Source organism: Monodelphis domestica, chromosome 4 (assembly GCF_027887165.1).
Source record: "Monodelphis domestica isolate mMonDom1 chromosome 4, mMonDom1.pri, whole genome shotgun sequence".
NCBI lineage: Eukaryota > Metazoa > Chordata > Mammalia > Didelphimorphia > Didelphidae > Monodelphis > Monodelphis domestica.
The window spans coordinates 289,158,063-289,178,853 of record NC_077230.1 but is presented as its reverse complement, the minus strand read 5'-3'; the positions used below and the strand labels follow the sequence as shown (position 1 = coordinate 289,178,853).

The following is a 20,791-nucleotide window of genomic DNA, read 5'->3' as shown; positions in this document are numbered from 1 at the left end:
AGAGAAATCTTAAGACTATGTTACTAACTTATGCAAAATAAAACCGGGCATGTTATTAGTACAAGTGACTTCCTAGAAGCATTATAGAATGTGTTCATTTTTATTCTTACTAAATACTGGTCCTCTGATCACAATGGTTAGTCATACTGATATGAGGGTAGGTCTGTTTATTTAAAGTGGGCCTCCCAATGTGCTTGTTAAAATTACAGCAAGTACTGATTCTATCATTTGATGAAAATTCTAGACCCATGGGGAAAATCTTCTAAGAATAATTATTCCCTAAGAAAATTGATTTTCCCTTTTAAAATCACTTAAAATTAAATATCAAGTAAATTCATGACTTCTGAAGGTCATTAGCACCATAAACTAGTATTACATACTCCATGTACTCCACAACCCAGAAAACTTAAAAGTTAATTCCCATTATTCACAATTCTAAAGCCTCTTTTCATACTCAAAAGCCCACACTGTTGCTATGGAAGTCTTCCATTAACCTTGTGGTGGCTCTGTTGAGGAACTTTAGTAGAGACCAAATGACAAAATGAAAATAATTACACATCCAATCTGTTTAGGGCAAAAATCATCGGTATTTCTAAAGACTACCCTAAAAAGCCAAGGAAAAGAGATAGGAAGAAAGATTCTTTACTCTAAAATTACATCAAATGTCTGAGAATTAATTTATTGTGACATTACCCATGATGAAAAAAAAATACTATCCACAGCCAAAGAAGGAAATTTTGAGTTTGATTGTACATCAAAGCATACCATCTCCCACTTTATTTCCTTAATGAATGTTTTATTACATGTGTGATGTGTGTCTTCTATCACAACATGAGCAATATGGAAATATGTATTGCATGAAAGCCCTGGTATAACCTATATGGGACTACTTAAGGTCTTGGTGAAGTGGGGAAGTGAGGGAGAGGGAAAAATCTGAATCCTAAAATGTCAGAAAACAATTGTCAAAAATTGTTTCTACATGTAATTGGAAAAATTAATTGATTTTAAAAAGTATGACATTTAAGAGACTTGTATTGAGGAACTGAATAAATAAAAACTGAAAAATAAAAATAAATAAAAAACATCTCATGCTCATGGTTAGATAGCGTATATGTAGCAAAAAAGTGAATACTTTCCCTAAATCTACAGTGTGGCCTCATTAAAAGAATCCAAAGTTTCTTGCAAAGATAATTGTAAAGATCATAGGATAGACTACAGAGACTTTCCCAAGCTCACACAAGCAATAATTAGCACAGCTAACATTGAAACCAAGGTCATCTGACTCCCAAATCCTTCCCTCTTTTCCACAGCACCATATATATACATCATAAAACTAGAGAATGACAAGATAAAGCACAATGCATAGCACAGAAGGCCAGGATTTTTCCAGATGTATTTTTGCCAAGCTTACAGTTATAATTTTTTCATGCCACATTTAAAAAAGGAAATTAATTCCAAATCCAAATTGCAGCCCCATACTTTTTTCTTTGTTTTTAATCCTGATTTTTCAATCATTCAATAGCAAAGAGATTAATGATTAGTAACAGAAATGTAATATCAAACATATCAAAAAGATGTGATTATGGCAAAAATGAAAACGTGAGGTAATAAGGTAGGAGATCAAGCACAAAAATTCAGAGAATTTGCTGCTAACAGAAAAGAAAGAAATTGAATTGCAACAGTAGACTGAGTCAGGATTTAATTGAGATTACCTATTACCAGTTCTGGTAGTATGACGCTTTTACATTGTATCTGATACACTATTATGTAATTACACAATGCAAAAAACTTATTCTTTTGCTTACCCATAATTTTTTTGTAATACCTCTTCTTTAACATTGTAAAATTCTCTAGTATTTTCATCAATGTGCTCAATTTTGCATCTCAGAGCTCGATATTTGGCAAAAGAAGGTGGGTTAGGTCTTGAAAGATTTGCTTCATTCACATTAACCACATCTCTTATAAGCTATAGAAAGAAATAGCAAAAAGACTAAAATGATCACATGTCAAGTCACTATATTTTATGTACATATGTGTATATATGTGCATGTCAATAAAACATACCTTCAGTTTTCTCATTAGGATGAGAAAAATACACAACTTTTAAAAAGAAAAACTTTGCTTGAAAAATATCAATATTAAAAAAAGAAAAATATCAATATTTCTTGCTGTCAGCATAATGAGGCTAACTCTTTTAGATCCTAGGATCATTGATTCCCTGCCATAAAAATATCTTTACCCTGCAAGTTTATTCTATTTCTTGACTACTTCTTTCATTAGAAATACCTTCTCTCTGCAGTTTCTCTCGCTGTCAGGCTGGTTCCTTTTGGGACCTTCATTTTCCAGCTAGACTTTTATTCTTCTCTAGGCTCTCTTCAAGTGTACTGGACCTTCTTTGCCATGCTGATTGGGAATCTTTATCTCCTTCCTACTCTTTTATGTTGTCTTCCCTATTAGAGGCAGCTAGGTGGCACAGTGGACAAAGCAATTTCATATCTGGTCTCAGATACTAACTTATGACCCTGGGTAAGTCACTTAACCCTGTTTGTCTTAGTTTCCTCATATATAAAAATAAGCTGGAGAAGGAAATGGCAAACCACTCTAGTATCTTTGCCAAGAAGACCCTCAAATGGGGTCACAAAGAGTTGGACACGACTGAAATAACTAAATTTCAACTTTCCTATTAAAATAGAAATTCCTTGAAGACAAGGACTGCCTTTCTGCTTATATTTGTATTCTGAGAACTTAATAGGGCCTGGCATACAGTAAGTGCTTAATAAATGTTTTTTGAAAATAGGATGCTTTAAACTATACCCTATTGCTTTTCATATCATTTCATTGTCCAGTGACAGCACAGTATTGAATCATGTATTTATGATTATTGATGAACTTGCTACATGTAACCTATCCAACTTGCATACTATTATCAGAAGCTGTGGTTTCTGCCATTTTACTGAGAAAACTGAGGTCCCAAACCTGGGCCATCCCTTTGAAGGGATTTGATTCCCCAGACTTTCCCCACTCCACCCCGCAGAGGCTGCTTCTTTTAGTTACTCAGGTTCAGCAGCTGAGGAAGTTAAGAGCGGGGCACACCAACTCATCAACTTTTCAAATGTTACTTGGTAGAAATTTATAGGACAAAAATTTTCAATAAGAAAACCTTGTACTCACCATTGCCCTTCTGGTTCCCTATCACCTGTACCCAGGGCTGGTAGGTCTCTCAGGCTCATCTCTTAACGTTCTGCCTCTTTGATCTGTTTTTCCCAAGTAACCAAAAGAGAACTGTATTTCCTCCAATTCTCACATCTATTCAGCTTGGCCCTAATCCTGAACTGACTATGCAGTACCTCAGCTAGCCCTTTCAATATACTCTATGGAATACCTGTTATTTTATGAGCAAATTTGCATGAATGTTCAAACTCTGAACAAATGGAGAAAGCGGATGGTGAGCATTACCTGAATTTGCAATTGGGAATTTGTAAGTCAAGGGGAAGAGGACTTTTAGGGTGACTAGCAAATCATTCAAGTCACTTGGTCACTTTGAATAGAACCTGTCACCACCCTTCAAAAGACCCACTGTGAACGCTGCCTTCCCTTATCCAGCTGGAATTAACTTTTTCCTCCTCTGAATTCCTACTGTATTCTTATTGTTCTTGGTCTACAGCTATTCCAGGTGTATCTGATTCTTAATGACCTACTTTGGGGTTTTCTTGGAAAAGACACTGGAGTGGTTTTGCTATTCCTTCTCCAGCTCATTTTTCAGATGAGGAATTGAGGCGAGAAGTTAAGTGACTTGCCCAGGGTCACATAGCTAGTAAGTAGATGAGGCCAGATTTGAACTCATGAAGATGAGCCTTCCTCATTCCAAGCTCAGTGCTCTTTCCATTGTGCCACCTAGCTGCCCTTTCTTCTCTTTTATAGCCTGACATTCATTGGACAATTTCTCTATTCTATGAGACTGCAAACTTTTGAGCACAGGGGTCAAAAAAAAAAAGGCCTTATTCATCTTTATGTTCTCTATAGTACTTTTCATACTATGTGCAAAACACTATGCTCTTCATAAATGTTTGTCTATTGGATCGAATGGATATTTGAGAATAAAATTAGGATTTAGGAAATCACTTAATACTGAGCTCTACAGAGAGGCCGGTTCAAGGCATTGATAAGGCTCATTGGATAATCACCAATTTTGGTAACATATAATGTTACCATAAAAAGACCAGAGTTCTTAATCTGTAAGAGAAGCCTGTGGACAATATGGAAAAGAGAGAGAAAAGGAAAAAAAGGCACAGAAAGACACATAGAGACAGATTTTGGAAGGAGCCTTGAAGCTTCTCTGATTTAGGGGCTCCCTAGCTTCTGCTTTTATTTGCAATTCAACTTATCTCATTAGCACAGCTGATGAGCATCACAATGGTTCATTCAAAGTTCCAAGTTCAGATTCCACAAAGATAAGCCAAAACTTTAGGATGTTCATTCCTAAATCTGATGATCCTAAAAATATGTCACAATAGACATAGGTGTTTCTTGGAAAGCATGATGTGGTAGGGACCTCACTGAGCTTCCTCTAACTGCATCTTATCTATAGTGTCCTTTTCCTGCTGTGTTAATATTCAAGGCTTACCTAGAGATAGGAGAAGTTGTCATGCAGTCCCATATGCATCAGAGGCAGGGTTGTGACCCAAATCTTTTGGACTATAAGGCCAATTCTCTATCCATTACACAACACTGCCTTTCCATTTTTTTTTTAAACATAGAGTCTTTACCATATATATTTCTGCATTTAAGTTACCACATCAACATACTTTTAAAGAGACTTTTAAAAATCCAATCTAAGGGACTTAAACATCAATTTGTCAAAGTTTCTAAAAGTCTTCATAGAAGTATTTTTTAACATTTCAATGTAACTATGAATTTCAAAGAAATACCTGGCAGAGATCTTCTTTCTTAGATAATAGGCTTTGGTTAACTTCATCTTCCATTCTTCTGTGAGGTATAAGTTGGTAGAATTTTGACATCATTTTTTTCAACTCTTCTGTTGTTGCTCCCTTGTTCAATGCTGCCTTAACTTGAAGCAAAATGCCCTCAGCTTTGCTCACCTTTAACACAGAATATCATTAAAATAAAACCTTGAGAAACAGAGCACAAAAATCCAATCTTTGGTTGCTACATTGTAACTATTCATTCTAAAGATGAAAGGAACAGGATTCTTCAAAAAATTGGACAAAGATTAGAAAAAAGAAGATACCAATTTTTTGATAAGTATTACTTAACCTTTGGGAGAATTGTTTTTCAAATTGTTGCATAATTTTTCTAAACACGGGTACACAAATGATAAACAAAGTCTCTAAGCCATAAAAAATGATAGTTTTCTGGGGGGGGGGGCACTGATCCCACAACAAAGCTGGATCTCTGGCCAAGATCAGAAGGATCCTGAGCACTGTAAGAGACCTTCTTTAATACCCCCAAAGAATCAGACAAATTTTTATGTCAGTACAAAAACAGTACAAGAAAATAGTCATACCCCTCTGAGAATAGAGACACCCAGAAGCAATGTTCACTGGTTAGGTCAACTAGGAAGCACTCCTTATTTGGTAAAAGAAATCATTTGACCATGACTTAAAGAGTTACTTGATGGATATCAGGGGGAGCAGATATTCCTGGGCTAGTGACATGCAAGATAAGAGTGGATGGTGATGGATAGTACCTAAGTCTAAACTCTGAGCCAGGCCTAATAACACATCCTGGATCACGAGTTAGGGTGAATGATATATCAACTTTGAAGGGTGGGACTGATACTAGGGCCCATGCTGAAAGCAGTTATTTAATTTAAAACCTTTATATTTATACTAGAATATTCACAAAAAGCCTACTAAAATCATCACTTATGCTAACATTATTTAGCTATCTTGGAATTACAATTATGATTATCTCAAGACTACTGCTAACATTAAAATCTAATCCTCATATAAGGGGGCGGGGAGGTTTCTCTCTCACAAAATAAATGTAGGAAGATGTCAGAATTAAGTGAATAAGTACAACTATAAAACTACTCCCAAATACCTTAGTCCAGCATTGGTGAACCTTTTAGAGATTTTGTGCCCAAACTATACCCTCAAGCCACCTGTGGGTCCCCCATTCCCCATTACCCCAGAGAGCAGAGTGCAGAAGTGCTTGAATTGGGCTGCTGGACAGAGGGGATGGGGCATGTGAAAATTGTCCTCAGGCACTGTGAAGAGGGGGAACAGAGAAGCCCCCTCCAGCAAGGATGTCATGGCTTCATGGTCTTAGTCTAAGAGTTCTTATTCTTTTTTATGTCCCAGACCCCTCTGGGACACTGGTGAAGCTTATAGAGCCCTTCTCATAAAAACTCTTTGAAATGAATAAAATAAAACACATAAGCATTATAAAAGAAACCAATTATACTGAAATACCAACTATTTTTTTTAAGTTCTTGACCTGGGGTGACTAGGTGGCTACTTTCTTGATGTGGATAAGTCACTTGACCTCAATTGCTTAGCCTTTACCACCCATATGCCTTGGAACCAATACTTGGGATTGATTCTGAGACAAAAGGTAAGAATTAAAAAAAAAGTTCATGGACCCCACATTAAGAATCTCTGCCTTAGACAGTTTTATGTATGTGGTCAAAATAAAACCATCTCCTGGTGGCTGGTCCTATAGGAGAGTGATCCACTTTAGTTTTAGCTAGGTTGATCCTTGAGTGACAATCATGGAAGTCCATTTCCAGGTATGTACTCGAAGCCTTTTCACCTAAATAGTATCTCAGCACTTCTGCCCTGCTGTCAACAGCCTTTGAGAACATGGGCTTATCCTCTACTATTAAGAGGTATCAACAGCACATTAGTAGAGTCATTGAACCTAAGTTTTTTGAAGTGTACTATTTTCTAATAGTAAACTATTTTCCTTTCAAAATAGAAAAAGCTCAGGACATAAGAATAAAAAAAAGTAAGAGCAATACAGTGCCTTGCTATACCATGGATTTAACTGTACTGAGGGTAAAATTTTATCTTTTTTGTACTTTGTGATAAATAGTAACACTGTCACTAAAAAGAGAGTTGCTATCCTTGATCCCCAGATACTGATGTGGTTTCTAACATAAAATTACAGGGAAATTCAGCCAAATTCATTTTATAATCCTAACATGATAAAATAACAGAATACAATAGAGAAATATAAAATTAAAAATTATTATTCATATAACTATAGTTGTTATTATAGTAAATTTATTTTCAAAAAGTTCAAGATATAATAATCATCATTAATTTTTTTTTCTATTGGTAAGAGATGTTAGAAAATACTAAACTAACTTTCTAGTACAAATCAGACTTTTTTGAGTCTCCACACAATAAGCCAGTTTCTCTAAAGTCTCATCTCTACTGAATAAACTGGCCATATCTATTAAATTAGAGTAACAAACTGGAGTTCAACAAAGCTATAGGGGTCCTTCCTGACCACCAAACTACTAATTCAATATCATTTGCATATTTAATAACTGACAGTCATAGAATGCCTAAGAAATTTTTTTCTTTTCTTTCACATGAAAAATGGCCCCTGGCAATATATGGTGCTGTGCTATTAATGGTAGTATCAATGTTTCCATAGCTTATTAAATATAATATTAATAAATATTGTCTCTACCTCTCAAACTAGTTCAAATATAGAACCCTCACCATAATATTGACTTGACAACTCAACTTGCTTTTCTAAATCACAGGCAGAATTTTATTTCAGTCAGTATACATTACAACTGAATCTAATTCTTATTTCTTAAGTTGCTATTTTGAAAAAAAAACAACAGACAAGACATTTTTTGGTAGTTCATATTTTCCAAAATCATTGACTTACATCATTTAGGCTGATGCTGTTTTCTGGTCTGAGAAGAATGTTTTTCAGATGGCCAAGAGCTTCCATCCAAATCAACTCCACTAAGGTACTCACATCTTCACTTACATTATCTCTACCTAAAACATCCTCCAACAACAACTGGAACCAAAAAACACTCAAGTTACAAAAGTGAACATATTGAAAACCAACCTGAGAATGAGAAGGAAGTGAAGAGAAATCATTATTACGTTCTAGAGTAGGGAGAGGTAACATGCTATTCTTGGCATTCTATGACTCTCCATCATGTAGGAATTTTTATTTTCTCACTCTTTCCTTATTTCCAGATGCTTTCTCTAGTTCTCTCTTCTTCCTTTTCTTTTCCTTAGGTTTGCTGTTTTTTCAGTCCTTTATTAATTCTTATGGGCACATCTTTGTTAAATTAATGGTACTCTGGCCTAAAAAGACATATCCTGACACATCTTATAGAAGATAATTAAATTATTTAAAACTAATTAGGGTCTGCTGTTTATAGCTTTTTTATGGCTTTAATCAAGATCAATAAACTCTTATTTCTATGGGGTTTTCTTCTACTTTTACAATTCCTTTGTATTCTCTCATTTTTTTAAACAAAACATCTTTTCTCTTAATATTAAAATAAGAACATAAATGATTTGTGGTGTGAACAAAGACAAAAAATAAATCAGTCTCACTGCTTGTAACTTCTCAGATGCTAGTTTTAGGTTTGCTTCAGGTGGAAAATTTTCTGATGGCAGAAATCCTTGTTTCTTCAATTCTTCAATGTAATTCTCAAAGTATTCACTTGCTTCTTCAGATGTATTTTTTCTGGATAAATGTCTTTTAGTCTGTGAATTACAGTACATATGAAAGTGTTAAAATAAGAGTACCTTATTTATCTAGCAGTTACTTACTTATCCAGGAATCTCAACTATTTGTAACATCAAAAATTATGAGGTTAGAAAAAAATTCTTTGAATAACAAAAATGAATTTCAAAGTCCATGTTTTAGAGGTCATACTTATTTATTTTTGTTTCACATACAGTTCTAACAAATTTGGTTATTAGGTTTTCCAATTGTGGGCAGATTAAAAGCAACAATTACAAGCGAATAAAGGAAGAGAAAAAGACTATTCCTTGATACTGTGATACCAATAAAAAGCAAGAAATGACAACTGGCAAAGTAAGAAGGCAGAAAAGCCACAAAAAGCAGACCTAGGAATTCATAAGGCAGAGCAGTCTAGAATTTAAAGCAGACTATGATTTCATAGGGGCACACATCATTATATGCTTCAATAATTCCAAGGTTATCAACAGTACAGCATATTAGTTGATATTCACAATAATCTTGAGAAAATATTAAATTATATTCAAAGTACAGTTTAAGTCAGATAAATACTTAGTATATTTCAAAAGGAAATCTATCATGTCTAAAATTGAACATTTTTGATATTTAAAGGGGTGTTTCAGATAAAATCTAGAAAAGTTAAGTAAGCGGAATATCTCACTTATTATATTATTATTATTATATTATATTATTATAATAAGGCCAATTAAACAGGTCATATCTTTATGGTCACAAAATTGACTGAAATGTTCAAAGAATTTGAATTCCAAATGTGCTTATTTTTTTGTGATCATTAAAAAAAATTTTGAGTCAGTAGAGAAAAATGCTGTCTTAAATGATCTCTTCTAACATGTGGAGAAACCCTTGTAACATAATAAAAGATACCTTGATTACCATAAGAACAGAAAGTACTGTTGGACCCCTTCTGACTATTAACAATAAGCCAGCACAAAATTGAGTATGCTCTCCGAGGTAAGGCATCTAACATGGAATCCAAATAGAAGTCGAATTCCCTTTAGATGGAGGGGCCCTCAGCATCTCCCTATTTGTAGATAACATTATTGAATGTATAACCCCTCCCCTAGAGGCATTGTTACTGTTTGTTAGAGTGTCTTAGGGAACAGTAACTGTGGGCATACAAAAGAGCCCAAGTTCTATCCAGTTTCTAGTGCCTTTGACTTTGGAGGGTAACGTCCTTCAAAGGAGAAGTCAGGGGTCTATATAATATGAAGAAAGAGGAAGAAATCCAGTTTTGGAATTCCATGTGGCCTAACTCCATGATGGCCAGGACATATGAATGGGGAGCAGAATAATGTAGGTTGGTAACATCTGATGCTTAGCTATGAGCAGAGTAAAAGAGTGATCAGCTAATCACCTGAGACCCAGATGCTAACCAGATGCAAATGAGATGGGGAGGTGTGTGACTGGGATTATTTTTGCCTGACTATTTTTCTTACTCTTTCTTCCTCCTAATAGTGGAGAGGAAAAGAAGGGAGTGGAAGGGAATGGAAGACTGCAACTCCCTAGCTCCAGCCATTTCAGCTTATAATTGTTACTTTTAATTATTATCTGTAATTTTATACCATTTGTAACTGCTAAGATACATGAGCATTTACAATGACTCTTGTTTAAGGCTATAAATATACAGTTTTAAATTGAGAGAAGTTAACCTATAAAGAAGAAAACAAAAAGCATTCCAATCTTCCCTCAGACCCTTCCTAGCTATGTGACTCTGGGCAAGTCATTTAACCTCACTTGCCTAGCCCTTACTGCTCTTCTGCCTTGGAACCAATGCACAGTATTGATTCTAAGACAGATGACAAGGGAAATGAAAGAAGGAAGGAAGGAAAGAAAGAAGGAAGGAAGGAGAGAAAGAGGGAGGGAGGGAAGGACAGAGGAAAAGAGGGAAGGAAAGAAGGAGAGAAGGAAGGAGGGAAAGAGGAAGGGAAGGGGGGAAGAGGAAAGGGGAGGAGGGAGGGAAGGACAGAGGGAGGGAAAGAGAGAAGGAGGGAGGGGGAGGGAGGGAAGGAGGGAAATAGAAAGCAGAAGATGGTGGCCAAGTCCTTAGGCTCACTTTGGCCAGCATATATTCTTGGTGCCATAAAATTCTAGTCACCATTGCCCCAGAGGAAAGGAATAGTAGATGAATGAAAGTCCAACAGAGAGGAAGTACTGGAAGAGTCTTAGAAAGAAGTGGGGCTGGTTCTCCCCAACAATTTTTTTAGCTCACTAAGTGGATGGTACCTCTGGACTCTGTAGCAAGTCATCTTCAGTGCACTTCTTGTTACTGGTAATCAATCAGGAGCTACTTGTAACATCTCCATAAGGAACATGACTTTCAGCAAGGGATGAAAACAGGTCCCACAGCAAGGCACTAAAGCTCATGCTGAACTCCACAGGAAATAATTTCAGGAGATTCCTCAATCACCCCCATGGTATTTGCAATATGCCTTAAACCTCTTAAATGATACCAATAATCATTCAAAAAAGTTAAGTTTAATCAACCAGAATAGGAAAATCAAGTAGATGAAGGATGCCTCTTGTTCAGACTGTAATACATAGCTGCATATTCAGCAGAAAGAGTTAGGCTGTCAGTATATATAACTCAGATAGTCACTGATGGATAATGAATGACTGACTGTCCAAGAAGTGAAAGGAGGTAGCATTTGAGAAATTATGTAGCACTTTAAACAAACCCAAGTTTTATCCTGAAACAAAAAAAGCCCTATTTTCATGCAAGTATTCTTCCAGTGATGTTTTACCAGATCATGGGCTACTATAACTAATTTTGAAGAATCAAAATTATGATCATCCAAATGGCAGTGGAAAGATGCGGATGGGTGTCAAAAGGCTCTAATTTATTTTCAGCAATGAACTGCAGACTAAAAGGAACATAAAAGACATCAGTAATTAGGTGTATAGTAGGAAAAGGAGGTTCCTGGTTATGTTACAAAAGAGATGGAAAAAACCCAGAAGGCTTTGGCATGTTAGATGGACTCCATGGAAGATTTATAGGACACAGACAAGAAATGCACATGAAAGGAATGCAGGATGGTTGGACATCTGCTCTTTACCCACTCAGATGAGACCACAAACCTACTGAGATATTAATGTATTCTAATTATTTTTCTCATTTAAATAAATCAAAATGTATCCTGGAAAAAATGTACCCAAGTCCTTTAGAAATTATTCTTGCTAATGTTGGTACAACTTTAAGCCAAGAAATAAAGTCATAATATATACCCTCATCTGAAATAAGTTTCAGAAGTTTTTGAGATTCTAAGATTGGAATTGCGCTCTTTGTTTTTTTAGATGTTGTTAAATAAAATAAAAATGCACATATTTTCCTTCATTCTCTTTTTCCCTTTTTTCCTTTAACTAGTCATTCTATGAAATGCTAAAGTTTAGATAAATTATTCTCTTTATTAAATATGTGTGTTTATCTTTTATTCATTGGAAATTTATTTATAAATAACTGGAAAGGTAGTAGAAAAAGCATGTAAGTGATAACACCTTCCCAACACTGAATTCCCTTGTGAGAAACAGAAATAAAAAGTTCCTAAAAACAGAGGCAAAAAGAAAAACAAGAAAGCTGTGTAGACAAAGGGCTGAGAGGCAGACTTCCTCAATGGTTTTAAAGTATTAATTTAGGTAGTAAACTTCAAATTATCCTTAGTTGCTCAGAATTCTAATTGTTAGCCACCATTTAAACCTTTTTCAGTCACTCTTTGGGTTCCAGACTTTTGAACTTTTGCTCTGAATGGAACAGTGAAATCAGCTCATATGGGACAACTGTTCTCTGGGCTGTAGGATGATGCCTAAAGCAGAACTTTTCCCAAAGACCAGAGGAAAATAAGCCAAGGGGCAAAGTTTTTCCTGCTGTGTTTTCTAGTATAACTTGTTACTATTAGAGGCAGCTAGGTGGCTCAGTTGATAGAGCACTGGACCTGGACTCAGGAAGATCTGAGTTCAAAGTTGATCTCAGATACTTACTAGCTGTGTGACCCTGGACAAGTCACTCCACCCTCTTTGTCTCGGTTCCTCATCTGTAAAATGAGCTGGAAAAGGAAATGGCAAACCCCTCTAGTATCTTTGCCAAGAAAACCCCAAACGGAGTCATGAAGAGTTGCAACTGCTACTATTTCTAAATAAATGATATCTTGAAAAACTGAGGAATTGAGAGAGGATAATGAAATTTTTCCAAGTACTTAATTAAATGAAAAGTCTTAATCAGTTTGAAAATGAACAGCCATTTTATAGTGGTTATAATGGGCAGCATTACATAGTGATTAGACTCAGGAAGACCTGAAGTTCTACTTCTAACACTTGCTGTTTATGTAACCTCAGGCAAGTCACCTGACCTCTCAGGGCACTCAGAATTTCTCTAAGACTCTTAAGTGGCAAAGAAGATGCTGACCTACAATGACAGGGGGAGTTCTCTCTGCTGATGAAAATGTAGGCCCATCCCTAACTCTAACCATTACAAACATGCCTATAAATAATCCAGAATAATCAAGATGTTCTGACTTCTCTAAGTAATTTTCTTTCCAGTCCATTTGACCTAATCCCCCTCCTAATGGGCTGTGGTTATCACTAAACCTCATGCTAGTTTTCCTAACTATTCAGGAGTCATCAAAGTCCTGTACCGTACATGTGAAATGAGTAGGGAGTGAGATAGGAAGTTCCAGCACAATTGTTGAATTTGTGGCAAATGCTAATAGAAATAAAACATTTGAACTTCATAATTATTAATAGTATTGGTGATGCCGTCCCTTTGTATCAACTGTTAATTGGTAAAGTCCTAAGAAACGAAGATGATTTGTTGACAAAATTTGTCCAAGAAATAACCTCTACTATCTTATGAGCACATATGAAGCAATAGAAATACTGTACCTTAACTCCTCCTGCCAGCAGGAAATTCGCAGATACAAGAAAAGAAAATTCAGGATGGTCCTGGAAGCATTGCAATTCCACCACTACAATTTCTTTGTCTCTCTCCGACTTAATCTGGAAAAGGCACAGTATGATATTCTAGATTGTCACTTTTGGGGGTCCTTTTAAGAAAACTACAAGGTGATATTTACTTTCTGTTTTTTAAAGAATTTTATTCAACATAGAATTCTTGGTTTGGCTCTGCTGTAGATCTCTGTGTAGCAATTTTGTATTTCTGGAATGCTAAAAATAGTTTTCAAATGGAGATAAGGAGAAAGAGAGAAGGCAATGGGGCAGAGACCTAGGAGCACCAAGGAGTGAGTAGTGATACTGGTCTGGAGTCAATCCAACCTAGCCTTAAAGACTGAATTTGATAACAGCTGGTGGTGAGATATGGGAGGAAGTCAAGTGAACCTTTTGGTGCCTCAGATAGTTCTCTGAGACTACAAGTTACAGAGAAAGTGCCAACCAGTATAGACAGAGAAAGGACCATTCTACCATGATGAAATCACAGTTCTAGTTTAAAAAACAAAATTATGAAGAGAGTTCTAGGTCTCAGAGGGGACCCAAGCCTTCCCCAGTGCAACAGTGTTTTGATATCTATTTCCCGTTGTGGAAAGCTGACTTTGAAAAGCAAAACTTTTTTTCTAAGTGCAATTGCGGCCAAATTTTAACATGGCTTTATGAAATCTGTCTTTTAAGCTGAGGAGGCTGATGTCTTCAAAATCAGTAAGGAAAAATTATTGAACAAAATATTTTAAAACTATTAACTTCACATACTAGAAATTAAATTCTTACTTTTTCCAGGATGCTATACTTTGCAACTTCAAAATCTTGAGGAACATGAGGGATATTGTCATCTTCAGTACAAAATCTGAAATTTAAATAATAATTTCTTAAACATTTAAGATGTTTTTGAGAAAAATTTTGCATTATCATCCAAGATTTTTATGATAGACTCCTGTTCTGGTAGATTTATGCACTCATAAATATGTTGACCCATAACCTATTTAAGTGGAAAGAAGCTTTAGAAATCAACTAGTCCAACTTCCTTCTTTTATAAGTGACATCATACCTTTGCCTAGTGCCCATTTATGCATTATCGCAATGGTGAGACTGCCAAATAATCCATATTCCTGCCTCATATATTAAAACAGCATGAATATTTGTATCTGATAGAATAGGACAGATGTAAGTTTTTCCTGAGAGAAGTCTTACATGATAAAATGTCATACTAAGTAAAATAGAATGAAAATTTATAAAATGAGCTTAAGAAATTGGTCTTAGTGAAATAAAAACTAATTTATAGTCCTTATTCTAAATTTTGTCCTTTCTTCTTTATACTGAGAGATAGCATGGTTTAACAGATAAGAAAGCTGGCCTCCAAGTGAAAAAACTTAGCTTGGATAAAGTTTCTCCTCTAACACCACCAGCTTTGTGACTTACTGCTCTAGACAACTCTAAGACTTAAGTTACAGACAAGATGCTGCTCTGCATTGGTAGAAGGAGTTTCTTCACCTGGGAGGTTTCTGTACCACTGAAATCACAGATCCTATCGCTACTGTTTCATTATAATATTATTCCTCCTCCTCCTTCTCTTCCTCTTCTTCCTACTACTTTTTCTATTGCTAAAATAATTAATTTTGATACACTATTTATGTAAAAGATTTATAGTATGCTTTGAAGAAACCTTCTTCAAATTAATCCTCACAAAATCCTTTGGCAGGAGGATGCCAGTATTTAGTGTAGACAGAATAAATGCTTTGATTGAGGTAACTCGTGGTGACAAGGAGAGTGGTAAAGCTAGGATTAGAATCCAAATCTATTAACTGCTATGTTATTATTCTTTCCATCTACTTTCTAGAATATTGGGAAATAAAATAAATCCTTAATTCTTCAAATAAAAGGCATTAAATAAAAACAGAGCATGAAACGAACATTTGTCTGTACAGCAAAATCTCTTAAAAGAGTAGTTATAGGGTCTGGCACCTGTCCAGATTTCCTCAACTGGGAGATACCAGGAATTTGCTTCTGTGAGACAGGAGACATGGACATTCTGCACTGGCCTACCACATAGTTGGGAATGGCCTCTTTGCATTGATTGGTAATGAGGACTTATTTGATAGCTAGAACTAGTTGTTTTTAACACTACCTGACTGGGTGAATATCTCTGCATTTCCAATAGTGTCCAGGGGTAAAGGATGCATTTACTCACCGCAGGGTAACATGCAGCAAGCTGGGGAAAGAAATACCTGAGGGCCATCTTCCTTTCCCCTTAAAATCTCTGACCTGGACAGGTCCCCACAACTAAGGCCCTTTGGGCATTTTTCATTCATCCTTTTCAGTTCTAGGTGCAGAAAACAGGGTCTTTAGCCCATAAGTTCAAACCATGAGAACCTTGGACTCCAGGATTCCAGGCCCAGTTAGGAAGACCTGAGAAGGCAGAGGCCTGAAAACAAGTTAGAAGGTGACTTTGGATTTGGATGGGACCCATTTTAGATAGCTTCGGTTATAGAGTCTAATAATATAAGTATTCTACTTTGGATGAATGTATTGTTAATTACATAAGACTTGCAGAAGATTTTTCCAACTCTAGAGAAACAGTTGTGATGATTAGAAATGCATTTACTTTTTGTGTTCTGTGATCTCTTTATTATTCTCCGTGGTACTATGCAAGTCCTCCTCCACATCTAGAATTAAAAAAAAAAATTTACTATTCAAGATAATTTAATTGTAAAAAGTTTGCTAAGATAACTATAGACAAATAATTAATAGCCCAGATAATTCAGATCATGAAAACATATGGTCCTATGCTAAAAACCCTATAAGAATATATCTACTTAAACAGTACAATGCATAAATGTGTTAAATTAATATGGATATATTTTTACTAATGTAAGCTTTTAGAGATATAAAATTTTCCCCAAGAACTGCTTTGGACACATTCCATAACTTTTTGTGTATTGTCTCATCATTATTTTTAATAAAATTATTGACTTTCTATAATTTGCTCTTTAACCCACTCATTCTTTAGAAGTAGATTGTTAGTTGCTAATTAATTTTTAATCTATGTTTCCATGATCCTTTTATTGAATACAATGTTTTTGCATTATGTTCTGAAAAGGATACATTTCATATTTCTTCTTTTCTGCATTTGATTGTGAAATTTTTATGCTTTGATAGTCAATTTTTCTGTAGGTGCCATGTACTACTGAGAAAAATGTAAATTCCTTTCTATTCCCATTCAATTGTCTCCAGAGGCCTGTCATGCCTAACTTTTCTAAAATCCTATTCATCTCCTTAACTTCTTTTTTGTTAGATTTATCTAAGTTATAAGAGGAGAAAGTGTAGGTATACTGTCATCTATTTCCTCATGTGACCTTAAGAATTTCAATGCTATACCATTTGCAAAACTCTTTACACAAATGTTATCTCATTTGATTCCCACAAACAACCCTATGAAATAGTTGCTATTATCTGTATTTGACATAAAGAAACTAAGTCAGGAAAGTTAACTGACTTGTTCAGGATCACACAGCTAGTAAGTGTCTGAAGCAGGATTTAAACTACAATTTGGGGGCAGATGGGTAGCTCAGTGGATTGAGAGCCAGGCCTAGAGATGGGAGATTCTGGGTTCAAATCTAGTCTCAGACACTTCCTAATTATGTGAACCTGGGCAAGTCACTTATCCCCTATTGCCTAGCCCTTAACATGCTTCTGCCTTAGAAATTGGTTCTAAGGCAGAAGGTAAGGGTTTAAAAAAAAAACCAAAACACCTGATTTTCCTGATTCTGCATCCAATACTCGATCCACTGTCTTGCCTAACAATTCTAGAATATTATTAGTTTATTTAAGCAGTAGTGAATTAGAATATTTAACTTAAGTTGGATTGATGAGAATAAAATAGGCTTTTTTTCTTAAAAAAATAAAATTCAACAAAAAATCAAATTAGAGTTTTAAAATTCATTTTTAGTTCTAACAGAGTTCTTGACCCTATTTCTTATGGCTACCATATGTAATTTCTAGATTACCTTAAGTATTGTGATATCTTGTGATCTGTACATATGTTTAATATTTACTAAATTATAAACTCTAAGAGGGATCTTATAGCTATATTATCTACATTTTGTATCTTTGCTATTGATTAGTATGGCAATTTCCACACAATTTTTGTTGTTGAGTCATTTTTCAGTTGTGTCTAACTCTTTGCGACTCCATTTTCTTGGCAAAGATACTAGAATGGTTTCCCATTTCCTTCTGTAGTTTATTTTACAAATGAGGACCTAATGCAGACAGACAGGGTTAAGTGACTTTCCCAGGGTCACACAGTAAGTGTCTAAGGCCAAATTTGATGAGTCTTTCTGCCACTTATCTGCCACACAACACATGCTTAACAAATGTCACAAAAATTAAACTGGTATTCTTATATCAAACTTTGTTTTCAAAAATCCTCTGACACAGAATTCAAATGTTTTTGGTTTTTTTTGGTGGCACTTGGAACATACTCAATGACGACTATGAAAATGAATATTCATAACAATACTTACTGAAACTGCTTGGCCTTTTAAAAGGAGGTGGAGTGACTTCTGACGATGCATTGCATTTGTAATTCTCAACACTTAAGAGCTCTCCTTGTTTGAGGCACTCCCATAAAAAATCTATGTTTGCAATGGAGATATGATACTTCTGGGCAGTGCTCAGCTCGCCAGGACTCAGAACAGCATCATTATCTAAGATGACATGTGTGCACTACCAAAAAAATTAGAGGAGACTCAATCTATTTTGTATTCATAAAAACCTGGCTTGTTGTTTTTAACCATTTCTCCTTTAAAAGCCATCTATAAATTACTTTGCAGTTGACTTTCTCCAATTTAAAAAGCAAACTTTTAAAAGTAAAATAATTTTAGAACACACAAAAGTTAACAAAAAGAAAATACTACCATAATATTTAGTCATTCTACCACTACTGGAAATCTTAGGTCACAAGGTAAACTTAGTCTGACTGAGTGAATTAACTTCTTAGCTCCAGAAGGAAGGAGTAGTTTAGGGTGGTAGTGAAGGAAGTTCTGTCTTAGATGCAGATATGATGGTTCTATTTTTAAGAATGTGTCAAATGAAATTTTGGAGGCTATCTGAACTAAAAGGTAAAGAACATATTTTAGATTTTAGGTTCCTCCTATCAATTAATAACTCAACAAGCATTTATTAAATACCTGTTACATTCCAGGAAATGAGGGACTTGAGGTGGGGGGGAAATACAAATAATGAACAATCCCTACTTTCAAGGCACTTAATTGTAAAGGGGAAGATAAAAATAAAGTTATATATAGCATAAATATGAAGTAAATACAAAGTAGCTAAATAAAAGGTAGTTTGGAAGGGAAGGCATCAGCAGTTGTAGGGCATCAGGAAAGGTTTTATGTATAAGATGATGTTTAAGCTGCAGTTTGAAAGCAGAATAGGACTGAGGTGAAGGTGAGTTGGGAGGACATTTTAGAGGCAAGAAACCAGGGAAGGGGGACTAAGGGGAGCCAGTGCAGAGGTACCAAGGCAAGATATGGACTGTTAAGTATGTGAAAAAGAGAAAAGCCCTGTTAAGATCAGAGTAAGGGAAGGTAATGGCCATTGAGGATGAAAAGGGAGCTGGGACCATGTTGTGAAGGGCTAAACAGAAGAATTTGTACTTGTTACTAGAGGTAACTGGGCTACTCAAGCTGACTGAGTAGAGAAACGGCATGGTCAGAGCTGCACCTAAGGGAAATTACCCTGGCAGTAGGATCAAGGATGGAACAGAAAGTGGAAAGATTCGAAACAATTGGGGAGACCAATGAGGAGGGCTTCAACTAACCTAAGGTGGGAATGTGGAGTAGAGGGGAGATTTCATGGAAAAGAAATGGCAAAATGTGTCAACTGAGTGAATGTGTGGGAAAGTCAGGAGCTGAGGATAAGCAGACCTGTGACAGGGGGAAGATGCTGCTGCCTTATCAGAAATAGGAAAATCTGAAAGAGGAAGATATTTCGGGAAAAGAAAATAAATTCAATTTTGGACATGTTCAAGTTGAAATGTCTCTGAAATATACAGTTTGAAATGCCCAATTAGGTAATTGATGATTTGGGACTGAAATTTAGGGATGTTACTGGAGCTAGATATATAGTATATACATCTGAGTTACTTGCCTGGTGATTAGAGTTAAACCCATGGAAGCTGATGACGTTTCTGAAAATGAGTATACTAGGAAAAATGAAGAGGGCCTTACAATAGAACTTTAGAGGACACCGCACAATTAGAGGGCATGATTAGCTAGCCAGCAAAGGATACAGAGTAATAATAAAAAGTATAACAGATAATATTTGCATAGTTCTTACTATGTATCAGGCACTCTGTTACACTTTTTATAATTATCTTATTTGAATTCACAACAATCCTTGGAGGTAGGTGCAATTATTATTATTCCCATTTTGGGAGTAATAGTAAATAGTAATAGTAAATGATTGAGGTCACATTTGAAATCATGTCTTCCTTACTCCAGGCCCACCACTGTAGACACGGTACCATCTAGCTGCTCAAGAGTAGTTATCCTCTTGAAGATCACTAGTAATGAGGAACTACTTTCTGAGGCATCCAATTCCATTTTTAGACAGCTCTGATTGACAGGCAATTTTTCTTTATATTGAAGTGAAACCTGTCACTCTAACAATACCATTTCTGATTATATTCTGATCTAAAAGGTAATCTTAATCTATAAAAAGAAATTTTAATATTACATTATATATTATATTCACATTTTCTTCAAATTTCATTTTCCTACAAAATTCCTCATTTCTAATGAGGGAGCTAATGAGTTCTTCCTTGTCCTCCAGATTCCCAACTTTGAAGTCATTCTTGTCTATTTTTTTCTTGGGAAAGGCATTGCATAGGTGGTGAAACTTGAACTGAAGTTTGAAGGAAGCAGAAATGAGGAATAAGTACATTCAGACTCCCTTTTGATAATTGTACCTTCAACAGAAACTGGGAAGTGTGGAGGAGGGAAAGATTTTTTTTTTGAAAGGTAAAGATAATCCTTAATTTATTATAATGGTTATATATTTATTAACCAGACATGCATAAATTAGAATGTGATGAATTATATACTTATATGTAATATTTATA

General features: G+C 35.4%; 1 protein-coding gene across 2 annotated transcripts in view; it reads right to left on the bottom strand.

Moving 5' to 3' along the window:
- PARP4 (poly(ADP-ribose) polymerase family member 4) overlaps nt 1–20,791 on the bottom strand; it is a 115,504-nt gene that overhangs the window by 85,848 nt on the left and 8,865 nt on the right. For both annotated transcript variants that reach the window (XM_056794659.1, XM_056794660.1), the window contains exons 3-10: nt 18,189–18,390; nt 16,271–16,331; nt 14,440–14,515; nt 13,603–13,716; nt 8,559–8,711; nt 7,870–8,007; nt 4,929–5,099; nt 1,806–1,966 (exon numbers count right to left, since the gene is read on the bottom strand). In XM_056794659.1, the coding sequence (XP_056650637.1) occupies nt 1,806–1,966; nt 4,929–5,099; nt 7,870–8,007; nt 8,559–8,711; nt 13,603–13,716; nt 14,440–14,515; nt 16,271–16,331; nt 18,189–18,390 (1,076 nt within the window). The remainder of the gene's footprint in view (nt 1–1,805; nt 1,967–4,928; nt 5,100–7,869; nt 8,008–8,558; nt 8,712–13,602; nt 13,717–14,439; nt 14,516–16,270; nt 16,332–18,188; nt 18,391–20,791) is intronic.